The sequence below is a fragment of the Balaenoptera ricei genome, chromosome 12 (genome assembly GCF_028023285.1).
Source record: "Balaenoptera ricei isolate mBalRic1 chromosome 12, mBalRic1.hap2, whole genome shotgun sequence".
Taxonomy (NCBI): domain Eukaryota; kingdom Metazoa; phylum Chordata; class Mammalia; order Artiodactyla; family Balaenopteridae; genus Balaenoptera; species Balaenoptera ricei.
In genome coordinates, this window is record NC_082650.1 from 21,698,544 (window position 1) to 21,722,861 (window position 24,318).

General features: G+C 39.2%; 1 protein-coding gene across 1 annotated transcript; it reads left to right on the plus strand.

Annotated features, from left to right (window-relative positions):
• The first annotated feature begins 873 nt into the window (after window positions 1-873).
• FUCA2 (alpha-L-fucosidase 2) lies at window positions 874-22,127 on the plus strand. The gene is made up of 7 exons (XM_059941080.1): window positions 874-1,168; window positions 6,210-6,397; window positions 9,405-9,744; window positions 11,083-11,293; window positions 11,538-11,728; window positions 20,078-20,186; window positions 21,427-22,127. The coding sequence occupies exons 1-7, from the start codon at window positions 960-962 to the stop codon at window positions 21,565-21,567; spliced, it is 1,389 nt and encodes a 462-aa protein (XP_059797063.1). The 5' UTR covers window positions 874-959; the 3' UTR covers window positions 21,568-22,127.
• The last annotated feature ends 2,191 nt before the right edge of the window (window positions 22,128-24,318 follow it).

The window sequence follows — 24,318 nt, forward strand, 5'->3', positions numbered from 1 at the left end:
TTGTCTAGTTGCAGCGAGCAGGGGCTACTCTTCGTTGTGGTGTGTGGGCTTTTCATTGCGGTGGCTTCTCGTTGCGGAGCATGGGCTCTAGGTGCGTGGGCTCAGTAGTTGTGGCATGTGGGCTCAGTGGTTGTGGCGCAGAGGCTTAGTTGCTCCCCAGCATGTGGGATCTTCCCAGACTAGGGCTTGTTGGCAGGCAGATTCTTAACCGCTGCGCCATCAGCAGATTTCTTAAACATTCATTTCACTGGTTTCACCTGTCTTAGATCACTTTGTTTTCTACTTCAGTGGTTCTCAAAGTTTAATGTTCAGACCAGCAAAATCAGCATTACCTTGAACTTGGTTAGACACGCAAATTCTGGGGCTCCAACCTGCATTGGAAACTCCTGGAATTTCACCTGATACAGACTCAAGGTTGACAGCCACAGTTCTAAACACACCCAGGACCTTGGGGAGTGGGAGCGGGGTGTAAAATGCAGAGGCTGAGAAGGATCTGGATTTTTCGGTGCCACCGGCCAGGGAGCGACTGGATGATGCGGCTGAGGTTCCCGCCTTGGGATCCAGGTCCACGGTTCCACCCAGGCTGGTCTCTCGCGTCTTCTCCGGCGGTTTCTAGAAGGGTCCTGCCGGTTGAGGGGAGAGGTGCTCCCACAGGTCCCTGGACCAGACTCTTTTTTTCTCCCCCAGGCGGTTTGACTAGGAGGCTTAGCTGAGCAGCCTCAGGGCTGGCTTTGGGGTAATACTGGCGTCCTTAGTTTTGCAAGTGAGCGATGCAGGCCTCCTGGGGTCGTTCTGCTCCGGCGCCGGGACCGCGGCCACTCCCATCCCAGCGAGGAGGGTGCCTTTCTCTTAGGACAGCTTGGTCAGGTGACCTTGGCGGCTCGTACTTAGCCGGGGACCCGGAAGGACGAGGGATCAGGAGGCCGCGGGCGTGCGGGCAGGACGGCGGGCGCGGAGCCATGAGGTCCCCGAAGCTGCCTGGGCTCGTACTCCCGCTGCTGCTGCTGCTGCCGCCGCCGGGTCCAGTTGGCGGCGCCGCGCGCTTCGACCCCACCTGGGAGTCCCTGGATGCCCGCCAGCTGCCCGCCTGGTTCGACCAGGCCAAGTTCGGCATCTTCATCCACTGGGGCGTGTTCTCCGTGCCCAGTTTCGGGAGCGAATGGTTCTGGTGAGCGCACCTCCCTCCGTCTCCTCTGACCCCGCTTTGCACCCCACTGGCCTCCAGCCACGACCCAGATCGCAGCCTATGCTAGTTTGTTTTGCCCCCTAGTCAGTTTCACCTCCCGCTGTTTTAGCGGTGTTTAGCATTTCCGGGTGTTAAACGAATAATTTACTGTGTAAGTGGTTCGCGCTGGGTGAACAATGAATTTTTCTTCCGTGTGACTGCAAGAGTTGTCAGACAACAGATGTGACTCTGGCTTCTCAGCTTCTTGATAGCTGCACTTATCAAGTTGTAGTTATCACTCTGTAGCCACCGGATGACTAAAACAGCAGAAAAGTAATCGACTGTGTGGGGTCATATTGTGAAGCTTGGCCCTAAACTGCCGTCCTTGTCCTTAGAGAATCAGACACCTTGTCCCATCGCAGTTCTGCTGCTACCTGTCAATTTTTAGTTGTTCTGCCATGAAGTATGGTTTAAACATAAATTCATGGGTATGTGAGACTTCTGTTCCTTTGGGCGTTCACTGGCTCTTTAATGTTAAAATGTTACCACGTGTGGCTCAAGAAACAAACAAAAAGTTCTAGAATGTTTACCCTAAAAAACCCCAATTATTAATAGACCACTATGTGGAAAGTGCTGCACAAAAAATTGCTCTTTAGATTTTACCTTGAGATCTATGTAAAAATGTGCATGTAATCCCTTACAACTTTGAAGTGTCTCACATACTTTCCTGATTAAATACCTCAGGTATTTTAAGTTCTTCAAGATAGAAATGTTATATATATATATATATAGTATACATATATAATATAGTCCTAGTGAAATAAGAAAATAAACAATGAGTATTTAAACCTGCTTTATACTATATACATAGTGTACAACATATTTAATATATACAATATATGTTAGATATGTCAACTGAAAAAAAATGCCCTATGTGAGAGTTGTGAATTAAGTTTTATTTGGGGCAAAATGAGGACTGAAGCTTGGGAGACAGCCTCTCAGAGAGCTCTGAGGAACTGCTCTGAAGAGGTGGTGGGGAGAGATCAGTACATATGTGATTCTGGCGAAGGGGGATACGTGCAATCAAGCACGCATTCTGGCAGAAGGTTACTGCTGGTCACGAGAAGGGTGCTGCTAGTCACCAGGAGCAGATGTCTCCCTTGTGATTTTAGTGCTTTTCTAGATATGAGAAGATGCAAGAATTTGGGCTCATAAAATCTTCTCCTGAAAATATCTAACTACCTGAAGGCCTGTTCTGCCAGTTTTTCCCTGAGCACAGAGCGCCTCATTCCTGATCTCCACCCTGAACTCCTTCCAGGGTGTGATGAAGGTCAGTGACTTCACTGGTTAGCGACTTCATTCTTATAGAACCAGATGGCAAGTGACAATTTTTAGTTGGCAGATACAATACAGAGTATAAACTATATATTGTATTAACATTACGCTATAAACATTGTACCATTTTGTATAAAGAGACTGACTTTCTGCAACCAGTAACTTTTCTTATTCACTTAAGCCAGTTGATGTAAAAGAACTGTATAAACTATGGAGTACTATTCATATACTCTTTGGAAATCAACTTAAAAACCAAGGGACTCTTTCTTCCCATAACTTGTATTACCAAATATATTTGCTTCAGGATGTTATAAATCTTTCTTTGCAAGTTTTGTGCTGTGAGGCATTTTGAGTTTATTTTTGAAATGTTTCAGATTAGCAAGGTACATCAATTAACAGATTTTTTCCTCTTAAGATATAATAAATTATACTTGAATTTGCCATTTTGTTCAACTGGGAAGATTCGGTAAATATACATTTGGTGCTGGGAGAGGATTTGATGTTTGTTAATTGAAACTAGTGCTCTGTGCAAAACAGCTAGTTTTGAGTCATCTTATTCTTTGTAATTGTTAACGTTTTACTTTCTACAAATGAACACAAAGTTGTTTGTTTTGACCTAGAACAATAAAGATAATTCTCATACAAAACAGAGTATATTTTTTATGGTCTGGAAGTGCAATAACCCTGTGGAAGATTCTTTAATTATCTATAGTTTCCCTTTATGTCCCCTCTAAATCTCTGCTCCCCACCCCAATTTGACCTGGAGCCATCAACAGTAGAGATGACTGTATCTCACTGTCCTTAATGGCAGTTCGAAGCCAAATATAAATTATGGGCTGTTTACTGTAAGTGCCTCTTCTCATCTCTATTAGTATGAAATTTGAGAAGTGACTCTAGACTATAATAGAGAATGCAGGTTCAAATCAGATGTGCTAGGAAAAAATAGAAATCTCTTATCTTTTAACTTTCTGACTGTCCCAGTTTCTCTTTTGTAGTTCGATTTTAAAGGTAAAAATGCATCATGGATCAATTAGGATACTTTCACTTCAAGGTACAGAAAACCCAAATAAAAGGTTTAACAATAGGGGTTTGTTACTCTACATAATGAGAAATTTAGAGGTAGTTGGCTCATTGATGAAATCAAAGACCTAAGCTCTTTCTGTCATCCTCAGCCTGTTGACTTGTCCTGTCATGGTCACATGATGGTGGACAGGCGTCACTTCATACAACCTTGTCCAAAGGCAAGTTGTATCTCTTTCTATTAGAGAGGAAACCATTCCCAGAATCTCCCAAGTTGGCTTCCCGTCAAGTTCCATTGGCCAGCATGGGTCAGTTGTCCATGTGGTAGGTGTGATGGAAACTGGGAAAGTATGTATCTGACTCTTGGGCAGGTAAAGAATAGTGCCTGTGACATCTTATGTCCTTCAGTGAAGGCTTCTCAGTGGGATGAACCTCCTGATCATCTTTGGGGATGTAATGCTGATTATGAATTTACTCATCCTTTAGAAACACTCTTATGAAAGGAGTGGTGGAAGGAAGAGTAGAAGATGGGTCAGAGATGGGGCTTGCATCTATTTCATGAGCATAAGATTACTGCCATGTTTATCATAAAATTATGTTTTCGATGTTGTTTTCCTCCTGAAGCTTTGCTTAGGCAGTTTAGGCCCCATTGCTCAGAAAACATGCATATAACCAGTAATCCTTGAAGGCTGAGTCAATATATTAAAATAACAGCATCTTCTTAATTTTACTGTCATCTCCTCCCCCACTTGTTCTCTGCTAGTGAATATAATACATTTGTGTTATGCTTTATGTGCTCTGTCTTCTTTTGAAGCCTGCATCACTTATGTTACAAAGGACTAACTATGTAAAGATACTACATGTTGCAATTTAAAAGTGAAGAATTAAGAGCAAATGGGTGGCTGTGTTGTCTAGAATGTTCAGGTTGATGAGCTGAGTGGAGTTCACGGAGGGCTAGATGGAAAACTATGGAAGTTTACATAAGCTTTCTTTAAGGTGAAGTCAAACTAAATGGGGAAGTGAGGAAGAGAATCTTGGTAACATGTAAGGGGGATTTAGTAAAGGGAGCTGGGGCAGTTACAGTTGACCCTTGAATGACACAGGTTTGGTCCACTTTTATGTGGATTTTTTTCAATAAATATACACTTGGCCCTCTGTTTTTGAGGATTTCACGTCTCTGGATTCAACCAACCTCAGATGGAAATTTTCATCCACGGTTGCTTGAATCCACAGATGCCAAAACTGTGGATATGGAGGGCTGACTGTATTGGCCAAAAAGTTCCTTCAGTTTTTAAGTAAAAATAAAAGACATTTTTCATTTTTACCAAGAACTTTATTGAACAACATATTCACTGTTTTGTTCCACTACCTTCTGCCATTTTTCAGGCAACTTCATAATTCCATCTTCCCAAAACTTTTTATCTTTTTGAGCAAAGAACTGTTCCAGGTGCCTTTTACAGTCTTCCAGGGAATCAAAATTTTTTCCATTAAGAGAATTTTGTAAAGACTGAAATAAATGGAAATCTGGAGGTGCAATGTCTGGTGAATACGGCAGATGAATCAGAACTTCCCAGCCAAACCGTAACAGTTTTTGCCTGGTCATTAAAGAAACGTGTAGTCTTGCGTTATCCTGATGGAAGATTATGAGTTTTCTGTTGACTAATTCCAGACGCTTTTAGTTGAGTGCTGCTTTCAGTTGGTCTAATTGGGAGCAGTACTTGTTAGAATTAATCGTTTGGTGTTCTGGAAGGAGCTCATAGTAGAGGACTCCCTTCCAATCCCACCATATACACAACATCACCTTCTTTGAATGAAGACTGGCCTTTGGTGTGGTTGGTGGTGGTTTATTTCACTTGCCCCACGATCTCTTCCATTCCACATTATTGTACAGTATCCACTTTTCATCGCCCGTCACAATTTGTTTTAAAAATGGAACATTTTCTTTATGTTTAAGTAGAGAATTGCATGCGGAAATATGGTCAAGAAGGTTTTTTTCGCTTAACTTATGTGGTACCCAAACATCAAAGCGATGAACATAACCAAGGGCAAATGATTTTCAACGCTTGATGTGGATATTTTGAGTATGTCGGCTATCTCCCGCGTGGTATAATGTTGATTGTTCTCAACTAATGTCTCGATTTGATCACTATCAACTTCAACTGGTCTACCTGAGAGTGATCATCGTCCAGCGAGAAATCTCCAGCATGAAACTTCGAAAACCACTTTTGATACGTTCAATCAGTCACAGCACCTTCTCCATACACTGCACAAATCTTTTTTTGTGTTTCAGTCATGTTTTTACCTTTCTTGAAATAATAAAGCATAATATACCAAAAATGTTACTTTTTTCTTCCATCTTCAATATTAAAATGTCTACACAAAAATTCACCAATTTTGATAAGTTTTTTTTTTAAATGCACACTGATATGACAGCTGTCACAATACAACCTAACAAAATTGTTTTGAATGAAGTTAAAGACAAGTGATATTATAGCCATCCTACAGAAAAAAACGAACGAACTTTTGGCCAACCCAATACTATGCCATTTTATATAACGGACTTGAGCACCCACAGATTTTGGTATCTGCTGAGGCTCCTGGGACTAATTGCGCATGGATACTGAGGGATAACTATATTTCAGATGTTTATGTGAATGCTGCTTATATGCTGTTTCCTTCATCCCCTTAGGTGGTATTGGCAAAAGGAAAAGTTACCAAGTTATGTGGACTTTATGAAAAATAATTACCCTCCTGATTTCACATATGCAGATTTTGGACCACTATTTACAGCAAAATTTTTTGATGCAAACCGGTGGGCAGATATTTTACAGGCTTCTGGTGCCAAATATGTTGTCTTAACTTCCAAACATCATGAAGGTAAGTACAACATTTGCAAAAACTCACAGTGGTTATGAAATGTAAAGTAGTTCTTTTGGAACAAGAAACTGAAGCAAGGTCATCCACATGAAATCAGAGTTTTCTCTTAGGAGCTATCATAAGTGGCTATTGACATTTGCTTGCAACTTCAGAGACCATGTGTTCCACCCAGTTAAGAAGCACTATGTATGCAGAAAGATCATACCCTCCACATAACAGAGAAAAAATGGAAACTGATCACATTATGTTATATGCATATTTAACAATTTCCAAGTAATCCAAGATTTGATTTGAAGCTATTTGAAGTGGGAAGTGGGTTGCAGGTCAAAGTTTACACTTGGAATTGCATTCTTCCTTTCTTTCTACCTCTGTAATGCATTCTGGGAAGGCACCCAGGGGATTATTTTGCTGTAGTTTTGCATCATGACTGACACACAAGGTTGTGCTTTTGGCCAACTCTTATATGGCCCAATTGAGGACAGTTTGCTAGTGATGAAAATGACACAGGTCACCTGGAAGGAACAGGATTATGGAGCTGTAATGGTGCCCAGAAATATCAGAGATGGTGGAAGAATATGTAAAGGAAACACAGTGGTTGTATTAGGGTTCTTCAGAGAAACAGAACGAATAGGCAGTATAATATATAGAAAGAGGCTTATCATAAGAAATTGACTCATGCAACTATGGAGGCTGAGAAGTCTAGACCCAAGAGAGCCAGTTGTATTGTTCCAGTCTGAGTCCAAAGGCCTTAGAACCAGGAGAGTGGATGATTTAGGTTCCTGTCCAAGTATGAGTGCAAAGGCAGGAGAAGACCGATGTCTCAGCTCAAAGACATGCAGAGAAAAGAATTCTTTCTTAATCAGCCTTTTATTCTGCTTAGGCCTTCAGTGGATTAGATGAGGCCCACCCATTTGGGGAGGGCAATCTGCTTTACTCAGTCTACCTATTCAAATGTTAATTTCATCTAGAAACACCTTCAGGAACATATCCCGAATGATGTTTAACCAAATATCTGGGCACCCAGTGGCCCAATCAAGTTGACACATAAAATTACCATCATAGTGATCTTCCACTAATAGGATAGATTCCACCCATTACCATTCCGGTATCCATAAGATCAAGGAAGCATCAGCAAATTATTATTGTTCCAACAGCATGTTAATAATTAGACAATTTGTTTGCATAACCATCTTTGCCTTGGAATAAAAAATTTTGCCTCATTATTTTCTCCAGGGGTGGGTAGGGGATTAGAAGGGAAGAACCAAAACCCAAAATAAGGAATTATCTTAGAATATTTTTCCCTTTGGCCACATTCTAGTGGCTTAATGATTTTCTTCTATAGATGTTTCTCAGGCTGAGATGGATATTTATAAAGCATATTTGCTTGTGAACATGTTGATTTCCTGATGCCTAGGAACTTCTCCAAGCTGTATGGCACAAAGTATTACATAGTGGGCTTATTTAAGAACAAAACAAAACAACTCTTAATCACATTGTGAGGACAGATGATGTAGCCCACATTTATCAACTCTCTAAGATTCATATTGTTGGAAGTTTTCATGCTTATGGGAGAGACCCTACTGAGCCTGGCTAGGTGGGAAGACCACTATGTGAGCTTCTGGTGGTGCTACTGAACCGAAAACCCATGTGGTTTTAGCACCGCCAGACATTAGGGTCTGTCAAGTTGAAACATTTTGAATAAGACTTTAAATATCATCAGCAATGCTTTGAAGCTTACCACAAACATCTTTAGAACCAGTGTGAGCTCTTTTAAAAGCTTCTTCAAAATGAATCCAGAGTGTGTCCGTCTTAGTCTTGTCCTAATTTACAAGAGTAAAGTGTTGCATCAAAGCACCTTACTTATGTCTGTTCTCAAAGATTCTTTTAGATTTTAGTGGGACAGCAACAATGTATTTATGTTCCTAGGTGCCAACTAAACATTTTGAGGCTTTTTAATTATTTCTTAAGTATTTCAGTTTATATAGGGCTTCTATGGTTTTTATATAGAACAACCAGCAATCTAAATGCAAATTCCTTTTAAAATATGAATTATTTCAAAGTGCTTATGTAAAGGCAGACATTCTTCTTACCTATTCAGTTGGTAGATAATTCACTTTTAGGTAATTTAAAGCACGACATCCAAGCTTATGATTTTAGAGTAGGATGAGATTACAAATGGTGGGTACATTGCAAAGTACAGAACTACTGGGGACTAGTACCCCACCCCCACCTTGGTAAAATGAATAATGAGGGTAAAGGAGACTTACTACTACACATGGACACCAGTGTTCTAAGAATCATACTATAATAAAACAATAATCCTAAAACCAGGGAATATACTTTAATTTTTGGTTTAGAAGACAAATAAGAATCTTGCAGGAGTGCATCTCAGGATCTTCACTGTAAGTAATAATAGTCATTGTTTAGCGTGGTAGATGTGGAAGATGTTCCTGTCTTAGCTGTGGTCGCTAATGTTGATTGCTGATTTTGTGCTAGACCCTGTGCTAGCCGTTGGCTGAGGATATAGCGGGGAACACTGCAGACTTGATGCTGTCCCTCAAGGAGCTTATAGTCTAAGGGGGAGAATACAGGAGATAGATCAGACTATACGGACTTTATGGGGAACTCTGAGAGTTGCTTTTAAAAATCTTTGTTCTACTTTGTTTAAATTCTCATTTGTTTCTTGTATGAAAGCAAAATGTATACTATGGAAAAAAATTGCCATAAAGCAGTTGTTTGTAGAAACAGTGATTTATATATTACGTGTACTGCCTATGTAATTTGAAAGCTTTCTTTTTGTTTTTTTTTTGGCTGCACTGTGCAGCTTGTGGTATCTTAGTTCCCCAACCAGGGATCGAACCCATGCCCTTGGCAGTGAAAGCGCAGAGTCCTAACCATTGGACCACCAGGGAATTCCCCCTATGTAATTTGTTTTGGTGTTTGTATATGTGGAAATTTACTAAAACAGAATTGATATGCTTACAAGCTTTTTAATATAATGTTTCAGGTTTCACTTTGTGGGGCTCAGAGCATTCGTGGAACTGGAATGCTGTAGATGAGGGGCCAAAGAGGGACCTTGTCAAGGAACTTGCAGCAGCCATTAGGACCAGGACTGACCTGCGCTTTGGACTGTACTATTCCCTTTTTGAATGGTTTCATCCGCTCTTCCTTGAGGATGAATCCAGCTCATTCCAGAAACAACAATATCCACTGTCTAAGATGCTGCCCGAGCTCTACGAGTTAGTGAACCAGTATCAGCCCGAGGTCCTGTGGTCAGATGGCGATGGAGGGGCCCCAGATACCTACTGGAACAGCACAGGCTTCCTAGCATGGTTGTACAATGAGAGGTGTGTGTGTTATTAGATTGCTGTCGTGACCTTAAACATTCCTAATACATGTATAACATTTTAATTCCCTTGCTTCTTGAAATATGTCCTTTCAGGCTCATCTGTGGCATGGGGGAGGAAATCATTGTAAATAATGCTCATTAGATATATCAATATTTACTCAGAATAATCAAGAGTTACAAATCAGGAGTCAAATACAACTCAATAGTCTGATTTTGAAATCAGACTAAACATCACAGGATCAAGAACTTTGAAGACATTAATTTTGTGGGTCCTCATTTTCATCTCCTATTCTGGGACAACTCTATTTATTCATCACTGTTTCTGATGATGTGCTTTTCAATTCCTCTAATTGCTTCTTTTCATCCTCATACATTTGATAATCTTTGCTGCTCAGACAATGTCACCCTTGTCTGTCTCCTCTTTTCCCTCATCGTCAGCATTTCACCTCTCCCTGTTCTCTCCTCTTGCTTTCTAGCATGTTCCAAGCTACCCCATTAGAACAGGAAGTTCTGACTGAGCTCCTTTATAAGGCTTACACCATATGGACCAAATTTATATTTGTAACTAGAAAGTACTTGGTATCACGCTAAGAAGTCAGGGAGTGTCCTGCTTGTGTTCTCTGGGCCCACAAAGGGCGCACATACAAATACTCTGGAGAGCTCTTGATATGTAACTGAAGTTTCTCTAGGTACTCCTTCCAAAAGGAAATATGGGGAGCCCTCCACTTCAATTTGTGAACCAAACGATCCCCTCTAAGTGGAGAAGTGCAGGAGGTACCAACTGCTACGATGAATAATGTAGTGGGGATATTTCATGCCACAGTGAATTCCATGATAACAGTCAACTTTCCTGAGATTTTTCAATATTAGGCACAATTGTAAGAGAAAGAAAGGCTAGAATATATGTAGGAGATTATTCAGTCATAGGTGAAGAATATCTTGACTGTAAATTCAATTTTAGCTATCATTCACAATATGGGGGCAGGGAGGAGAACCTTCAAATAATAGTATAATACGCTTATAAGTGTTATGTGTGCTGGGCACTGGGCTGGGTGTTTTACATAAATTAGTGCTGTTCTAATAATAGATGAGGAAATTGATTATTCAGAAGAGTTAGGTAACTTGCTGTAGGACAGGGAACTTAGAAAGTGACAGGCCAGGACTACAATCTCCCCAGGTCTATTTGACTTCAAAACCGTGGGCTTTGTATTATATTCCACTAGGGTTATTTTCCAGGAGTGGATTTCAGTCAGACCTCTTTTCAGTGACACTGCTTTTATGTAAAAATTTTTTACTTTTTGTTTAAAAAAAAAAAAAATCATCCTTTTCATTTCAGCCCAGTTCGGGACACAGTGGTCACCAATGACCGTTGGGGAGCTGGTAGCATCTGTAAGCACGGTGGCTACTATACCTGCAGTGATCGTTATAACCCAGGACATCTTTTGCCACATAAATGGGAAAACTGCATGACAATAGACCAGTTTTCCTGGGGCTATAGGAGGAATGCTGGAATCTCTGACTATCTTACTATTGAAGAATTGGTGAAGGTACAGTAAAATGTCTGGTGACCATTATGGTAACACTTGTAATAGTGTAGGTGTATGAGAATTATTTTTTCTAAATTGTATAGCTCAGTGGCCTATAACACAGGACATTACTCTTTTTTCTATGTGTGTTCTCCTAGATAGTGACTATATATATATGTCGAAGTCCATAAATACCACATGTTAACACATTCAGGATGGAATTGTTTTCTTTCTCTAAGAACCATATTTATTCTTAATTTTTTAGCAACTTGTAGAAACAGTTTCATGTGGAGGAAATCTTTTGATGAATATTGGGCCCACAAAAGATGGCATCATTTCTGCAATTTTTGAGGAGAGATTAAGGCAAATGGGGACCTGGCTAAAAGTCAATGGAGAAGCCATCTATGACACCCATGCTTGGAGATCGCAGAATGACACTGTCACCCCAGATGTATGGTAAGTACTATTAGATAGAGGAAGGCATTTAACATTTCTCAGAGGTAAAGAGAAAAGTAAAATAAAAAAGGAAATGGGATGAATGCCCACCTACACAAAACACTTTCTTTACTTACTCTAGAAGAAATTAGCATATTTTAAAACACATTATTTATCAAATTGAGCTGAAATCATCTCTAGATTCCTCCAAACAGTGGACAGATTTCAGGGAAAAATATTCAGCTCTTACAAAAATTGTAGGCCATTCAGTAAAATGAAAAAAAAATGCTGAGTGGTTAATCCAAAAGAGACTTCTGGTTTAGTCAGGTAAATTCTAACTCTTGCAGGTGTTACATCGCATCAAATTAGCAGGAGGTGCGGAAGGGCAGAAAAAATATTAAAAATCTGCAAAAATAACAGCATTATTTAAATTGATTAAAAATCTTGTACCTTGTTCCTATTATTCTAATAAATCTAAACCTGAAGTTTCTTTAAAATTATCTTAACTGGCTCACTTTTCTTTTAACTAGTATCTCCTTTAAAAGCCTTGCCTCAGGTTCTGTCTGAGCTTTGGAAAGTTCTATGGGCCAATGAGTCAGACTCTGCAAATATGGTGGTTACTGATGTGGGGTCTTAACATATATAAATAAGAGTAGTATTAGTGAAGCTCTAAAAATTCACCTTGTGTTGCCACCAAAGCGAGTACAGCCTGATCAAGTATATATCAAAAGATTAGACTAAATAATCTTCCTTGAACTTACGACTTAAAACAAATTGTCAGTTCATTGAAGAAAATAAAGTAAGGCAGTCTACACAGAAGCAACTGACTGTAGAATTTTAGAATGCTGGGTCTGGGAGAAGCCACAGTAAGAACTCAGAACCAATCTTTCATTTTACAGAGGCTAGTTTAACTTGGGTTTTAGAATTTGCTTCTGTGTTTATATTTGACTATGAGGGCGTCTGATCTGGGATTTGACAATGGTTAACCATTATTCCGTTACATTTTCTTTCAATAAGTAAAGATAAAAGCCAAATTACTTATTAGCAAGACCTATAAAGCCATAGCCTGGCCCCACTGCACCGAGCCCAGTGGCCTGCTCTCCCTGCCTCACCAGAGGAGCTCTCTCCCCGCAGGTTCATCGCCTGTGCTTCCTCTCCTTGCTGCATCTTTAGATAACTATCTAGACTCCCAGGGCTACCCTTGAAATCCTTTGACATTTTAGCCCTGGCTCACTGTCACTGTCCCCAGAACTACTCTTCACATAATTCGTAGTGATTTTAATGTCTATATTCACAGCTCTTCTAATTTGCTGGCCCCTCAGTTCCTGTACCTCCTCCCTTCTAGGGCTCCTTTCCCCTTCTGTTGGTCGTACCTTAGACCTTGCATTTCCAATAACTGTACCCCTTCTATGCTCTCAGTCTGAAGCATTCCATTGTCTAACTCCCACCTCTTATATTTCAGCTCACTTCGGCTTCCAAAGGGATCTGCCGTCTTTGATTCTGTCACTTTTTCTCTTCCTCCTGCCTCAGCCCTCTCGTGTCTTCTCTTTTTCCTCATCCAGGTCAGATTCTATGCATCACTCCAGTGCATCCACCCTCAACTCCTTAACTCTCTCTCCCTCTGTCGTACTCATTAAAACTCAGCTTTGATTAAACTCAGCTCTACTTATTCCATGTCTTCCCCTGTGCAGCTAAATGTGACTAGAAACACACACACACACAATGTCAACACTCATTAAAACTCAGCTTTGATTAAACCCAGCTCTACTTATTCCATGTCTGCGCCTGTGCAGCTAAATGTGACTAGGAATACACACACACACACACAATGTCAAATGCTCTCACTTTTGACTTTAAAGCCAACCCCTGTATCCTGGATCCCATCCCAGATTATCCACTCAAGGACATTGTTCTAGCAATTCTCCCCGTTTGCTCCTCATCTTCAATTTCCCCTCTTTGTTAGATCCTTTCCTATCAGCATAAAAACCTGTTTTGTTTTTTTTAATCTTGAACTCTTTCCATCCTACTTAGATCTCCAGCTACTTTCCCATTTCTCTACTTTCCTTTATAGTAGAACATCTTGAAAGAATGGTTTTTACTTGCTATCTCCAGTTTCTTGCTCCAGTTTTCCTCTTAAACTCACTCTGGTCAGACTTCCACCCCACACTCTATAAAATCACTGTTATCCAGGTCCACAGGAACCTCTCCCTCACTGGGTCAGTCCCGGTCCCTATCATCTGAGCTTACTGTCAGCATTTGCCCCAGGTGATGGCTGTCTCTGTCTTCACTGTGCCTGTTGGCCATTCCTTCTTAGTCTCCTTTGCTGGTTCCACCTCAAGTCCCCAACCACTAAACCTTGAAGTGCCCTGAGGCTCAGCCCTTGGACTTCTATACTTTATCTTAATTCCCCAGGTGATCTCATCTATTTTCAGGGCTTTAAATGCCATACTGATGACCTCTACAGTGCAAACATCTTTCTTAAACTCAAGACTCATATGTTCAACTTCCTAGTCAGCGTCTCCACTTAAAAATATAAATAAGCATCTTAAACCTGTTGTGTCCAAAACTTAGGTCCTTAAAATTTTGCTCTAAATTAGCTCCACCACAGTCTCCCCCATCTCAGTCAATGGCAGCTTCATCCTTTTAGGTGACTGTCAGGCCCAAAACCTTGGAATTCTTAACTTCCCTTTCCTTTACATCCCACAGCCAGTCCATCAGTAAATTCGTCATATCTTTGAAATATATCTGGAATCTGACCACTTCTTATCCTCTCTGTGGCAACCCTCTTCCTGTTAGTCTCCATTGTTTCCCCCCTGGATTATTTCTGTAGCTTCTTGTCTGATCTATTTCCATCCGTGCTCCTTTAATCTATCTGCTACAAAACCTTTTAAATAATAAGTCAGGTTACGACACTCCCAGCGGCTTCCAGTCTTAGAGAAAAATCCAGGACTTACAAAGGCTTATAAGGTCCTATAAAAACGAGCACCTTGTTGTCTCTGTGATCTCACTGGCTATCATGCTATCCCTCACTTCCTCTCCTTCAGCCACTCTGCCCTCCTTGCTGTTCTATCAACAGGCCAAGCATACTGCTGCATTGGGACATCTGTGCTTGCTGTTCTCTTCCTCTAGTCACGTGGTTCTCCCTCACATCCTTCAGGTCTCCTCAATGCCACCTCCTCAACGAGGTCTTCCTTGACTATTCTATTTATTTTTATTTTTTTATTGTTTTGCATGTAGACTTTCTTCTTTATTGCTGTACGCCCAGAACTTAAAAGAGTTCCAGGCACGTTGTAGTCACAAATAGATAATTTTTGAATAAATGAACACATTTTAAAATTTAGGGATCAGGTAATTTCCAGCAATGCCATTGGTTTAAGAAATTAAAACTGCTTCAGATTACCAAATGTGAGAGTGATTATGATTTCTAACATGGCTCAAAATAATTTTTTATAATTTGAAGTTTGTCTCCAAATCAGTAAGGAATCAGTCTAGAGAATCAGAAGGTCTATGATTTTTTCTGTTTTCTTCATCACTTATTTACCTTGAGAACAAATTGTCTATTCCTTTTAACAAAGTAAGTTTAGTGAAGATTTAAATTAATGTGACAGAATGTACAGATATTTAATTTGAGGTTAGTATAAACACAGAGGAGCCAAAGAATCCGCTAACAATCCTCTGATCATTTTTTTTTAACATTTTTATTGGAGTATAATTGCTTTACAATGGTGTGTTAGTTTCTGCTTTATAACAAAGTGAATCAATTATACATATACATATATCCCCATATCTATTCCCTCTTGCATCTCCCTCCCACCCTTCTAGCTGGTCACAAAGCACCGAGCTGAGCTCCTTGTGCTATGCGACTGCTTCCCACTAGCTATCTATTTTACATTTGGTAGTGTATATATGTCCATATATACACTACCACTCTCTCACTTTGTCCCAGCTTACCCTTCCCCCTCCCCGTGTCCTCAAGTCCATCCTCTAGTAGGTCTGCGTCTTTATTCCCGTCTTGCCCCTAGGTTCTTCATGACCTTTTTTTTTTTTTAGATTCCATATATATGTGTTAGCATACGGTATTTGTTTTTCTCTTTCTGACTTACTTCACTCTGTATGACAGACTCTAGGTCCATCCACCTCACTACAAATAACTCAATTTTGTTTCTTCTTATGGCTGAGTAATATTCCATTGTATATATGTGCCACATCTTCTTTATCCATTCATCTGTTGATGGACACTTACGTTGCTTCCATGTCCTGGCTATTGTAAATAGAGCTGCAATGAACATTGTGGTACATGACTCTTTTTGAATTATGGTTTTCTCAGGGTATATGCCCAGTAGTCGGATTGCTTGGTCGTATGGTAGTCCTATTTTTAGTTTTTTAAGGAACCTCCACACTGTTCTCCATAGTGGCTGTATCAATTTACATCCCCACCAACAGGGTATGAGGGTTCCCTTTTCTCCACACCCTCTCCAGCATTTATTGTTTGTAGATTTTTTGATGATGGCCATTCTGACCAGTGTGAGATGATATTGCATTGTAGTTTTGATTTGCATTTCTCTAATGATTAATGATGTTGAGCATTCTTTCATGTGTTTGCTGGCAATCTGTATATCTTCTTTGGAGAAATGTCTATTTAGGTCTTCTGCCCGTCTTTGGATTGGGTTGTTTGTTTTTTTGACATTGAGCTGCATGAGCTGCTTGTAAATTTTGGAGATTAATCCTTTGTCAGTTGCTTCATTTGCAAATATTTTCTTCCATTCTGAGGGTTGTCTTTTCATCTTGTTTATGGTTTCGTTTGCTGTGCAAAAGCTTTGAAGTTTCATTAGGTCCCATTTGTTTATTTTTGTTTTTATTTCCATTTCTCTAGGAGGTGGGTCAAAAAGGATCTTGCTGTGATTTATGTCATAGAGTGTTCTGCCTATGTTTTCCTCTAAGAGTTTGATAGTGTCTGGCCTTACATTTAGGTCTTTATTCCATTTTGAGTTTATTATTGTGTATGTTGTTAGGGAGTGTTCTAATTTCATTCTTTTACATGTAGCTGTCCAGTTTTCCCAGCACCACTTATTGAAGAGGCTGTCTTTTCTCCATTGTATATTCTTGCCTCCTTTATAAAAGATAAGGTGACCATATGTGCGTGGGTTTACCTCTGGGCTTTCTATCCTGTTCCATTGATCTATATTTCTGTTTTTGTGCCAGTACCATACTGTCTTGATTACTGTAGCTTTGTAGTATAGTCTGAAGTCTGGGAGCCTGATTCCTCCAGCTCCATTTTTCTTAAGATTGCTTTGGCTATTCGGGGTTTTTTGTGTTTCCATAAAGATTGTGAAATTTTTCATTCTAGTTCTGTGAAAAATGCCAGTGGTAGTTTGATAGGGATTGCACTGAATCTGTAGATTGCTTTGGGTAGTATAGTCATTTTCACAATGTTGATTCTTCCAATCCAAGAACATGGTATATCTCTCCATCTATTTGTATCATCTTTAATTTCTTTCATCAGTGTCTTATAATTTTCTGCATACAGGTCTTTTGTCTCCTTAGGTAGGTTTATTCCTAGGTGTTTTATTCTCTTTGTTGCAATGGTAAATGGGAGTGTTTTCTTAATTTCACTTTCAGATTTTTCATCATTAGTGTATAGGAATGCAAGAGATTTCTGTGTATTAATTTTGTATCCTGCTACTTTACCAAATTCATTGATTAGCTCTAGTAGTTTTCTGGTAGCATCTTTAGGATTCTCTATGTACAGTATCATGTCATCTGCAAACAGTAACCGCTTTACTTCTTCTTTTCCAATTTGGACTCCTTTTATTTCTTTTTTTTCTCTGATTGCTGTGGCTAAAAGTTCCAAAACTATGTTGAATAATAGTGGTGAGAGTGGGCAACCTTGTCTTGTTTCTGATCTTAGTGGAAATGGTTTCAGTTTTTCACCATTGAGGATGATGTTGGCTGTGGGTTTGTCATATATGCTCTTTATTATGTTGAGGTAAGTTCCTTCTATGTCTACTTTCTGGAGGGTTTTTATCATAAATGGGTGTTGAATTTTGTCAAAAGCTTTCTCTGCATCTATTCAGATGATCATATGGTTTTTATTCTTCAGTTTGTTATTATGGTGTATCACATTGATTGATTTGCGTATATTGAAGAATCCTTGCATTCCTGGGATAAACCCCACTTGATCATGGTGTATGATCCTTTTAATGTGCTGTTGTATTCTGTTTGCTAGTATTTTGTTGAGGATTTTTGCATCTGTGTTCATCAGTGATATCGGTCGGTAGTTTTCTTTTTTGACTATTTTATTTAAAAGAACACCTAGATCCCTTTTTGCCAACCTAGTGTTGACCTAAAATAGACTGCCAGTTATTTCTTCAGCAAAACTGGGTTTATTTGGGATCAGCAAGAATTGTAATTTGGGGTCTGCAAACATGGCAAGCCACATGCAAGTCCCTGCACAGCAAGGGAAGGAGAACTCTTACTGCGGGGAAAAGGAAGTTGGGAAAGCTATAGTAAACGAAGAGTCCATGGCTTTTCATTGGCTGAGTTGTAGTCAGGAAATAAGAGGAGCCTTCCTACTTTCTGTGGGCTCTGCTATTGTTGCAGGGCATGGGAGCTCCCCTCTCTGGTCGCCTGACTCTATTTTAATTGAGCTTCCTGTTTATTAATTTTTACACTGGCATGCTCTATTCTTCTTACTGGGCTTCAGTTTTCTCCATAACATTTAATCATCATCTGACATATATTTTTTTGCTCATTCTAATTTTCTCCACTACATGTAAGCTCCATGAGGACAGGGACTGTGTTCAATGCTACGTCTCCAGCTCTGAAACAGTGATGAGCATTTTAAGATGTCAATAAATATTTGTCAAATAATTGAGTGAAAAAATGAATGGATTCTGTTTTCTTTGTCTAGACCTTACTCTTCTTACCTTTTCCCTTTTGCTCACATTCGTCCTTTAAGTCTCAGATTAAATGTCATTTTCTTGCTAATGGTATAACCTAAAAAGATGCCTTTATTATAATCTTTCAATTTCCTCTTCTTTCATACTTTTCATACAAAATTCACACTTCTATATTATTTGTGTGATTATTTGATGTCTCTCTTCCTCACTCTAGTCTAAACTTTACAAGAACAAGAACTAAGTGTGTTTTGTTTTCTATTGTATCCCTAACACCAAGCACAGTACTGGGCCCAGCATTGACAGGTACATACCTGTTAAATGAAGGAATATGAAGATTTGATCATCAGGTGGAAAGCCATCTATTCTTGCATCTTACGCTCTTTGCTCACGTTCCCCCACCTGTTTCCAGCTCCATGAGAAAAGTCTGATGAAGAAGCGCAGTACTAGAAAAATCTCTGTTCCAAGAACTTCCTTTTAGCACTGGGGAAGTGGGGAAGAGAGGTGCTGTGATAATTGTGATTTATAATAAGAAATATATATTTGGTCTTTTTCCGTTTCTGGGACAGCGCTCCTAAAACTCTTCGAATTTCCTAAGCGATGAGAGCCATAAAGGTGTCTTTTGTTATGTCAGTGAGGTAATTTTGGACACTACCAAAGGATGAGGGCTGGTTGCCAGGAGACCCGACCATATTATTAGAGGGTTGGAACTTTCAGTCCCACCCATGGCCTCCAGGGAGGGGTGAGAGGGTGGAGCTTGAACCAATCATCAGTGGTCATTGATTTAATCAATAATGACTAATGAAGCCTCCATAAAAACCCCAAGGATGAGGTTTAGAGAACTTCTGGATTGGTGGAGGTACAGGGAGAGTGGGGCACCTGGAGAGGGCATGGAAGCTCCCTGCCCCTTCCCACATACCTTGCCTCGTGCATCTCTTCCATCTGGCTGTTCCTGAGATATATCCTTTTATAATAGACCTGTAATCCAGGAAGTAAAATGTTTCTGTGAATTCTGTGAGCTGCTCTAGAAAATTAATTGAACTCAAGGAGGGGGTCGTAGGAAGCTCCAATCTATAGCCTGTGGGTCAGAAGCCCAGGTGACAATCTGGACTTGTGACTGGTGTCCGAATTTGGGGGGGGGGGCAGTCTTGTAGGACTAAACCCTTAACCTGTGGAATCTGACACTATCTCTGGGTAGATGGTGTCAGAATTGAGTTGAATTGTAGGACACCCAGTTAGTGTCCGAGAATTGCTTGGTGGTGTGGTGAACTTCTCCCCCACTCCACACACATACACGGGAATTGGGATCAGAACCCTTCTGGGTGCTTTTTATGCTACCATCGGGCTAGTTTTCCTTCACTCTATTAATAAAAACATTGGTAAATATTTACTGAATGGAAGTATCTAAAATAATTCTAGAGCTGACCCATAAATAACGAGAAATATTACTATGCTTTTTTTCCCATTTAACCAGGTACACATCCAAACCTAAAAACAAATTGGTCTATGCCATGTTTCTCAAATGGCCCACATCAGGACAGCTGTTTCTTGGTCAGCCCAAAGCTACTCTGGGGGCAACAGAGGTAAGAGGGAATTTTGTTTTTATTGTTCCTTTAACTTGCTGACTAGAATAACCTGATGAAGACATGACTTTTAACTTCAGGGTGAGCCTTATATGTGTTCCTCTTATACCTCATAAGAGTAATTTAAAAATGGACTTCATCAATGGCAATGTTTGGCAAAAACCTTTGAAAATTTTCTTTCATTTCCCAGAAAACCAAACCTATAAAACGGCTACATTATCTCCATGCATATCAATTAAAATATCTTCTTCACAGTCATTCTATGTTGTTCAGGCTCACTGCATGCATCCAAAATGACTCTTTTTGTAAAACTGGAGTCCAGATTCTTCCCCTGACATCCCACCCCAGAACACATCTGAATAACTATGAGATGTCATGGCCCTACCATCTCAAGTTCACAAAAAACTGGGGGAAAATTAAAGGTTAATCTCACAGTTGTAACCATCAGCTCTGGCACTGAGTTCACTTTGATATATTTTATAGATTATTTTTAAGAAACTGAAAATTTTCTGGGATATGAATTGTCCAAATGCTTTTCCTTGCATCATTTTTCCATATTTCATTTCTAACACTTGTGGCCAATCAGGCAGAAAAGGAGATAAGAGTTCAGATCTGATGTTTAATTACAGCTTCGTGTCCTGGGCATGACATTATCTTTTTACTTTATTTATGTTCTCTTTGGCTGCCATTAATACTGTTATTTGAAAGTTCATGGGTTTTGTTTTTGTATTACTCTACATGATAAGCAAAGTTTTCTGGTTCAAAATAACCATAGATATATAGAAAACTACTTATTTAAATTCACCTTATATAAGACTAAGAATATAGAACAGTTACAGTAATAATTGATCACACTTAGGTATTGTTGATTAGTGGAGGTTATTGGAATATCTGGGGAGGAATGGGGGCTGGATAAGGAAGCTGAGCCTTTCTTCAAACATTCTGTGTGAGAACTGGGCAGGCCTTAGTCATGCAGATTGGTTTGAGAATAATTTTCTCTACTCTGACACTATTCAATCTTTACAATTCTTCCCCAAATCCTGCACACTTTTGAGAGTAATATGGGAGCAAGACAGATGAATACACTCGTTTTAAAACAGCTTGTGATCCACTAAATAAAAGTAAAAACTGAATCTCCTGTCCACATTGGTTTTTAAGAGATATAAACCACTCCTTCCCAATAAAGTGAGGGAGTCAGAGATACACTTGGAGACATTTGTGTGTATGTTTTTAATTTCAGGTTGAACTACTGGGACATGGACAGCCACTTCAATGGACTCCTTTGGAGCAAAATGGCATCATGGTAGAACTGCCTCAGCTAACTGTTCATCAGATGCCCTGTAAATGGGGCTGGGCTCTAGCACTAACTAATGTGACCTGATTTGCAGTAGAGTGCTTCCTGATGCAGTTATATCTAAGACTAGAATGTATCAGGTTTCTGTAATTGTAGCACACAGAGAAAGCAAATGTAAAATTGGCCCAGAATTTCCTAAATTACTCACATAACTGGTTTAACTCTCCAGTGCACTTTGCTATTGACGTCCCTTCACACTGAATTTATTTCCACGTGTGATTCAGAGGTGGGGATTTTGTTTCAGAATACTGAGGAATTGGTGGTGTTAAGGGCTGAGTCGTGTCTTCTGCCAAATTCACATGTTGAAGCCCTAAGCCCCAATGTGATTGTATTTGGAGATTTTAAAGAAGTAACTAAGGTTAAATGAAGTCATAAGAGTGGGACCTTAATCCAATATGACTGGAGTCCTTATAAGAAGAGGAAGAGCACGGATGCAAGCATATGGAGGAAAGACCATGTAAGGATGCAGTGAGAAGGTGGCCATCTGCAAGCCAAGGACAGAGGCCTCAAGAGAAGCCAAACCTGCTGACGCCTTGGGCTTTCAGCCTTCAGAACTGTGAGAAAATAAATTACTGTTGTTTAAGCCATCCTATATGTGGTATTTATTTATTATGGCAACCCTAGCCGACTAATACAGGTACATAGGTATATAATAAATTTGGCTTAATATTTATTTCCAATGCTTACAGTAATTTTCTTTTTATAAAAAAAATTTGTCTTTTTTTCCCTCTTGGTAATAAAACTGATATGTTCACTATAGATAGTTAAAATTATACAGAAATGCTTAAAGGCAAAACCACTGTTAAGATCACCACTACTAATATTTTCATATATATTCTTCCAGGTTTTTTTTTGGCAGGGGGAGGTGAGTGTGTGGGATTGGAGGTATGGGCCTATTTTTGTAGGTGGGCTAATTTGAGGTCCAATTTAAATTAATTTACTTCCTGTATATGCCTTTAAGCAAATTGAAGTTGAACACCTAGCTGAAAATTAAGAAGTCTATTCAGATCTTCCCTAAGAATGAAGCAAAAATAATACTGATATTGATGTAAATGTAAAGAAACACTGATTAAAGAACTCACTCCCCTTAACAAAAGATGTTCCACATGGCTAGATCTTTATTTGAAGTGCTACAGGCTTCATTTTGTCATATCAATCAAATGCAGACATCTCATTGTTCCCTATAAATGCTTCAAGTAAACAGGGAAATAAAATACTATTCATATTTATTTTCTAAAATCATCTTGAAGTTGAAAATCTTAAAAAAAATTATTCATTGCTGAAGTTTCTACAACTATCAAAATTTTGAAACCATGCCAAAGTATTTACATGAATAAGTACTTTAAGAGTTCTAAATCCCAAGTAACATTTTATTAGAGGTCCAACAAAGACAGATTTACATGATCCCAAACACTAGACTAAGGCAAAACAAAAAAAGGAAAAAAGCCCTCAAACAAACCCAAATAAACAGGGTTAGAAGAATCTTAACATAAAAGTGAGGTCATCTGTCTGAAGAAAGTATTTTTGAGACTAAAAACCTGTCAGTCATTTAAACTCCTACCTTGTCCATCTTGACCTTTACAAATAAGAGAATATAGAGGGAAAATGGAACTATTTAAGCAAATTATAGTTAGGTATAGGGTTTAGTTAATGGGTAGCTGTGAGGGAGCTAAATGATAAAGTACAGCTCAGCATTCAGAGGTGCTGATAAAATGCTTTGCTAATAACCAGATATTATGTATGAAACAGAATGAGATACCAAATTTAAGTTTATTTAAGGTATATCTTGCTTATATGTGAAATATACTATAAGTGGGACTCATAACAAACATTTAAAAATATTCCATCAAATTCCTAGCATTATCATTGGTATGGAGGGTAAGAATTATAGTAAGGATAATTAAACATCAGAGCTCTTATTACCTATTTTAAGCCAATAGTTCTTATCCCTCCAAGCAATTGTGCCTTTTCCCAGAGTTACTAAATAGGCACAAAATTGACTTGTTTTGAATTTCAGTAACTTTGGATTTTTCTTTAATGACGAGAAATATTGAAGGCAAGCAAAGCTAGATTATTAGACTGAATGATTTAGACATTGATATCATTTAAAATATGGATATCACTTTAATAAGACTCTATCTCATTTTCTTATGAGTGCCACATTGAAGCAACACAATTACTTTAAAAGGTCAGGCTAATCAAATAAATATGAATTAGGACAACAGAAAACAAGACAGATGTTTTGCCTTCTGTTCATTTCAATTTTGTAAGTAAAAGACCTGGTTAGATAAAAACCTTCCTAACTTGCAAAAAAATAAATAACTGTTCATATCAGATTTTTATATATACACAGTAACAAACACATTTATACAAGTTTGAAGGAGAAAGTAGAAACTGTTTTAAGTAATCTCCATTTAAACAACTCACTAGATTAACGGATGCTCTCCATTTCCTTGGAAAAGCATACTGATTGACGCCCAGGCAAACTGCAGGCTTTCAGTTAGTAGGCTTCTGTCTGGCACATGCTTCACCTTGATTTTCACTTGCTGCAATATATGTTTACCAAGGGTTAGTTGAGTTTGTTACTGTTATGGGTTGAATAGTGTTCCCGAATAATTCACCTCTACCCAAAAGCTCAGAATATGATCTTACTTGGAAGTAGTGTCTCTGCAGATGCAATTAAGGTAAATATTGAGGTAAGATCATACTGGACGTGGGGGTCACAAACATGTAAAAGATGACCATATGGAGACAGAAGCAGAGACTATGCTGCTACAA

Coding starts and splice junctions, on each gene's coding strand:
- FUCA2 (XM_059941080.1), top strand. CDS start 960: ATGAGGTCCCCGAAGCTGCCTGGGCTCGTACTCCCGCTGCTGCTGCTG. Junction 1,169..6,209: donor TTCGGGAGCGAATGGTTCTG/GTGAGCGCACCT, acceptor TCATCCCCTTAG/GTGGTATTGGCAAAAGGAAA. Junction 6,398..9,404: donor AACTTCCAAACATCATGAAG/GTAAGTACAACA, acceptor ATAATGTTTCAG/GTTTCACTTTGTGGGGCTCA.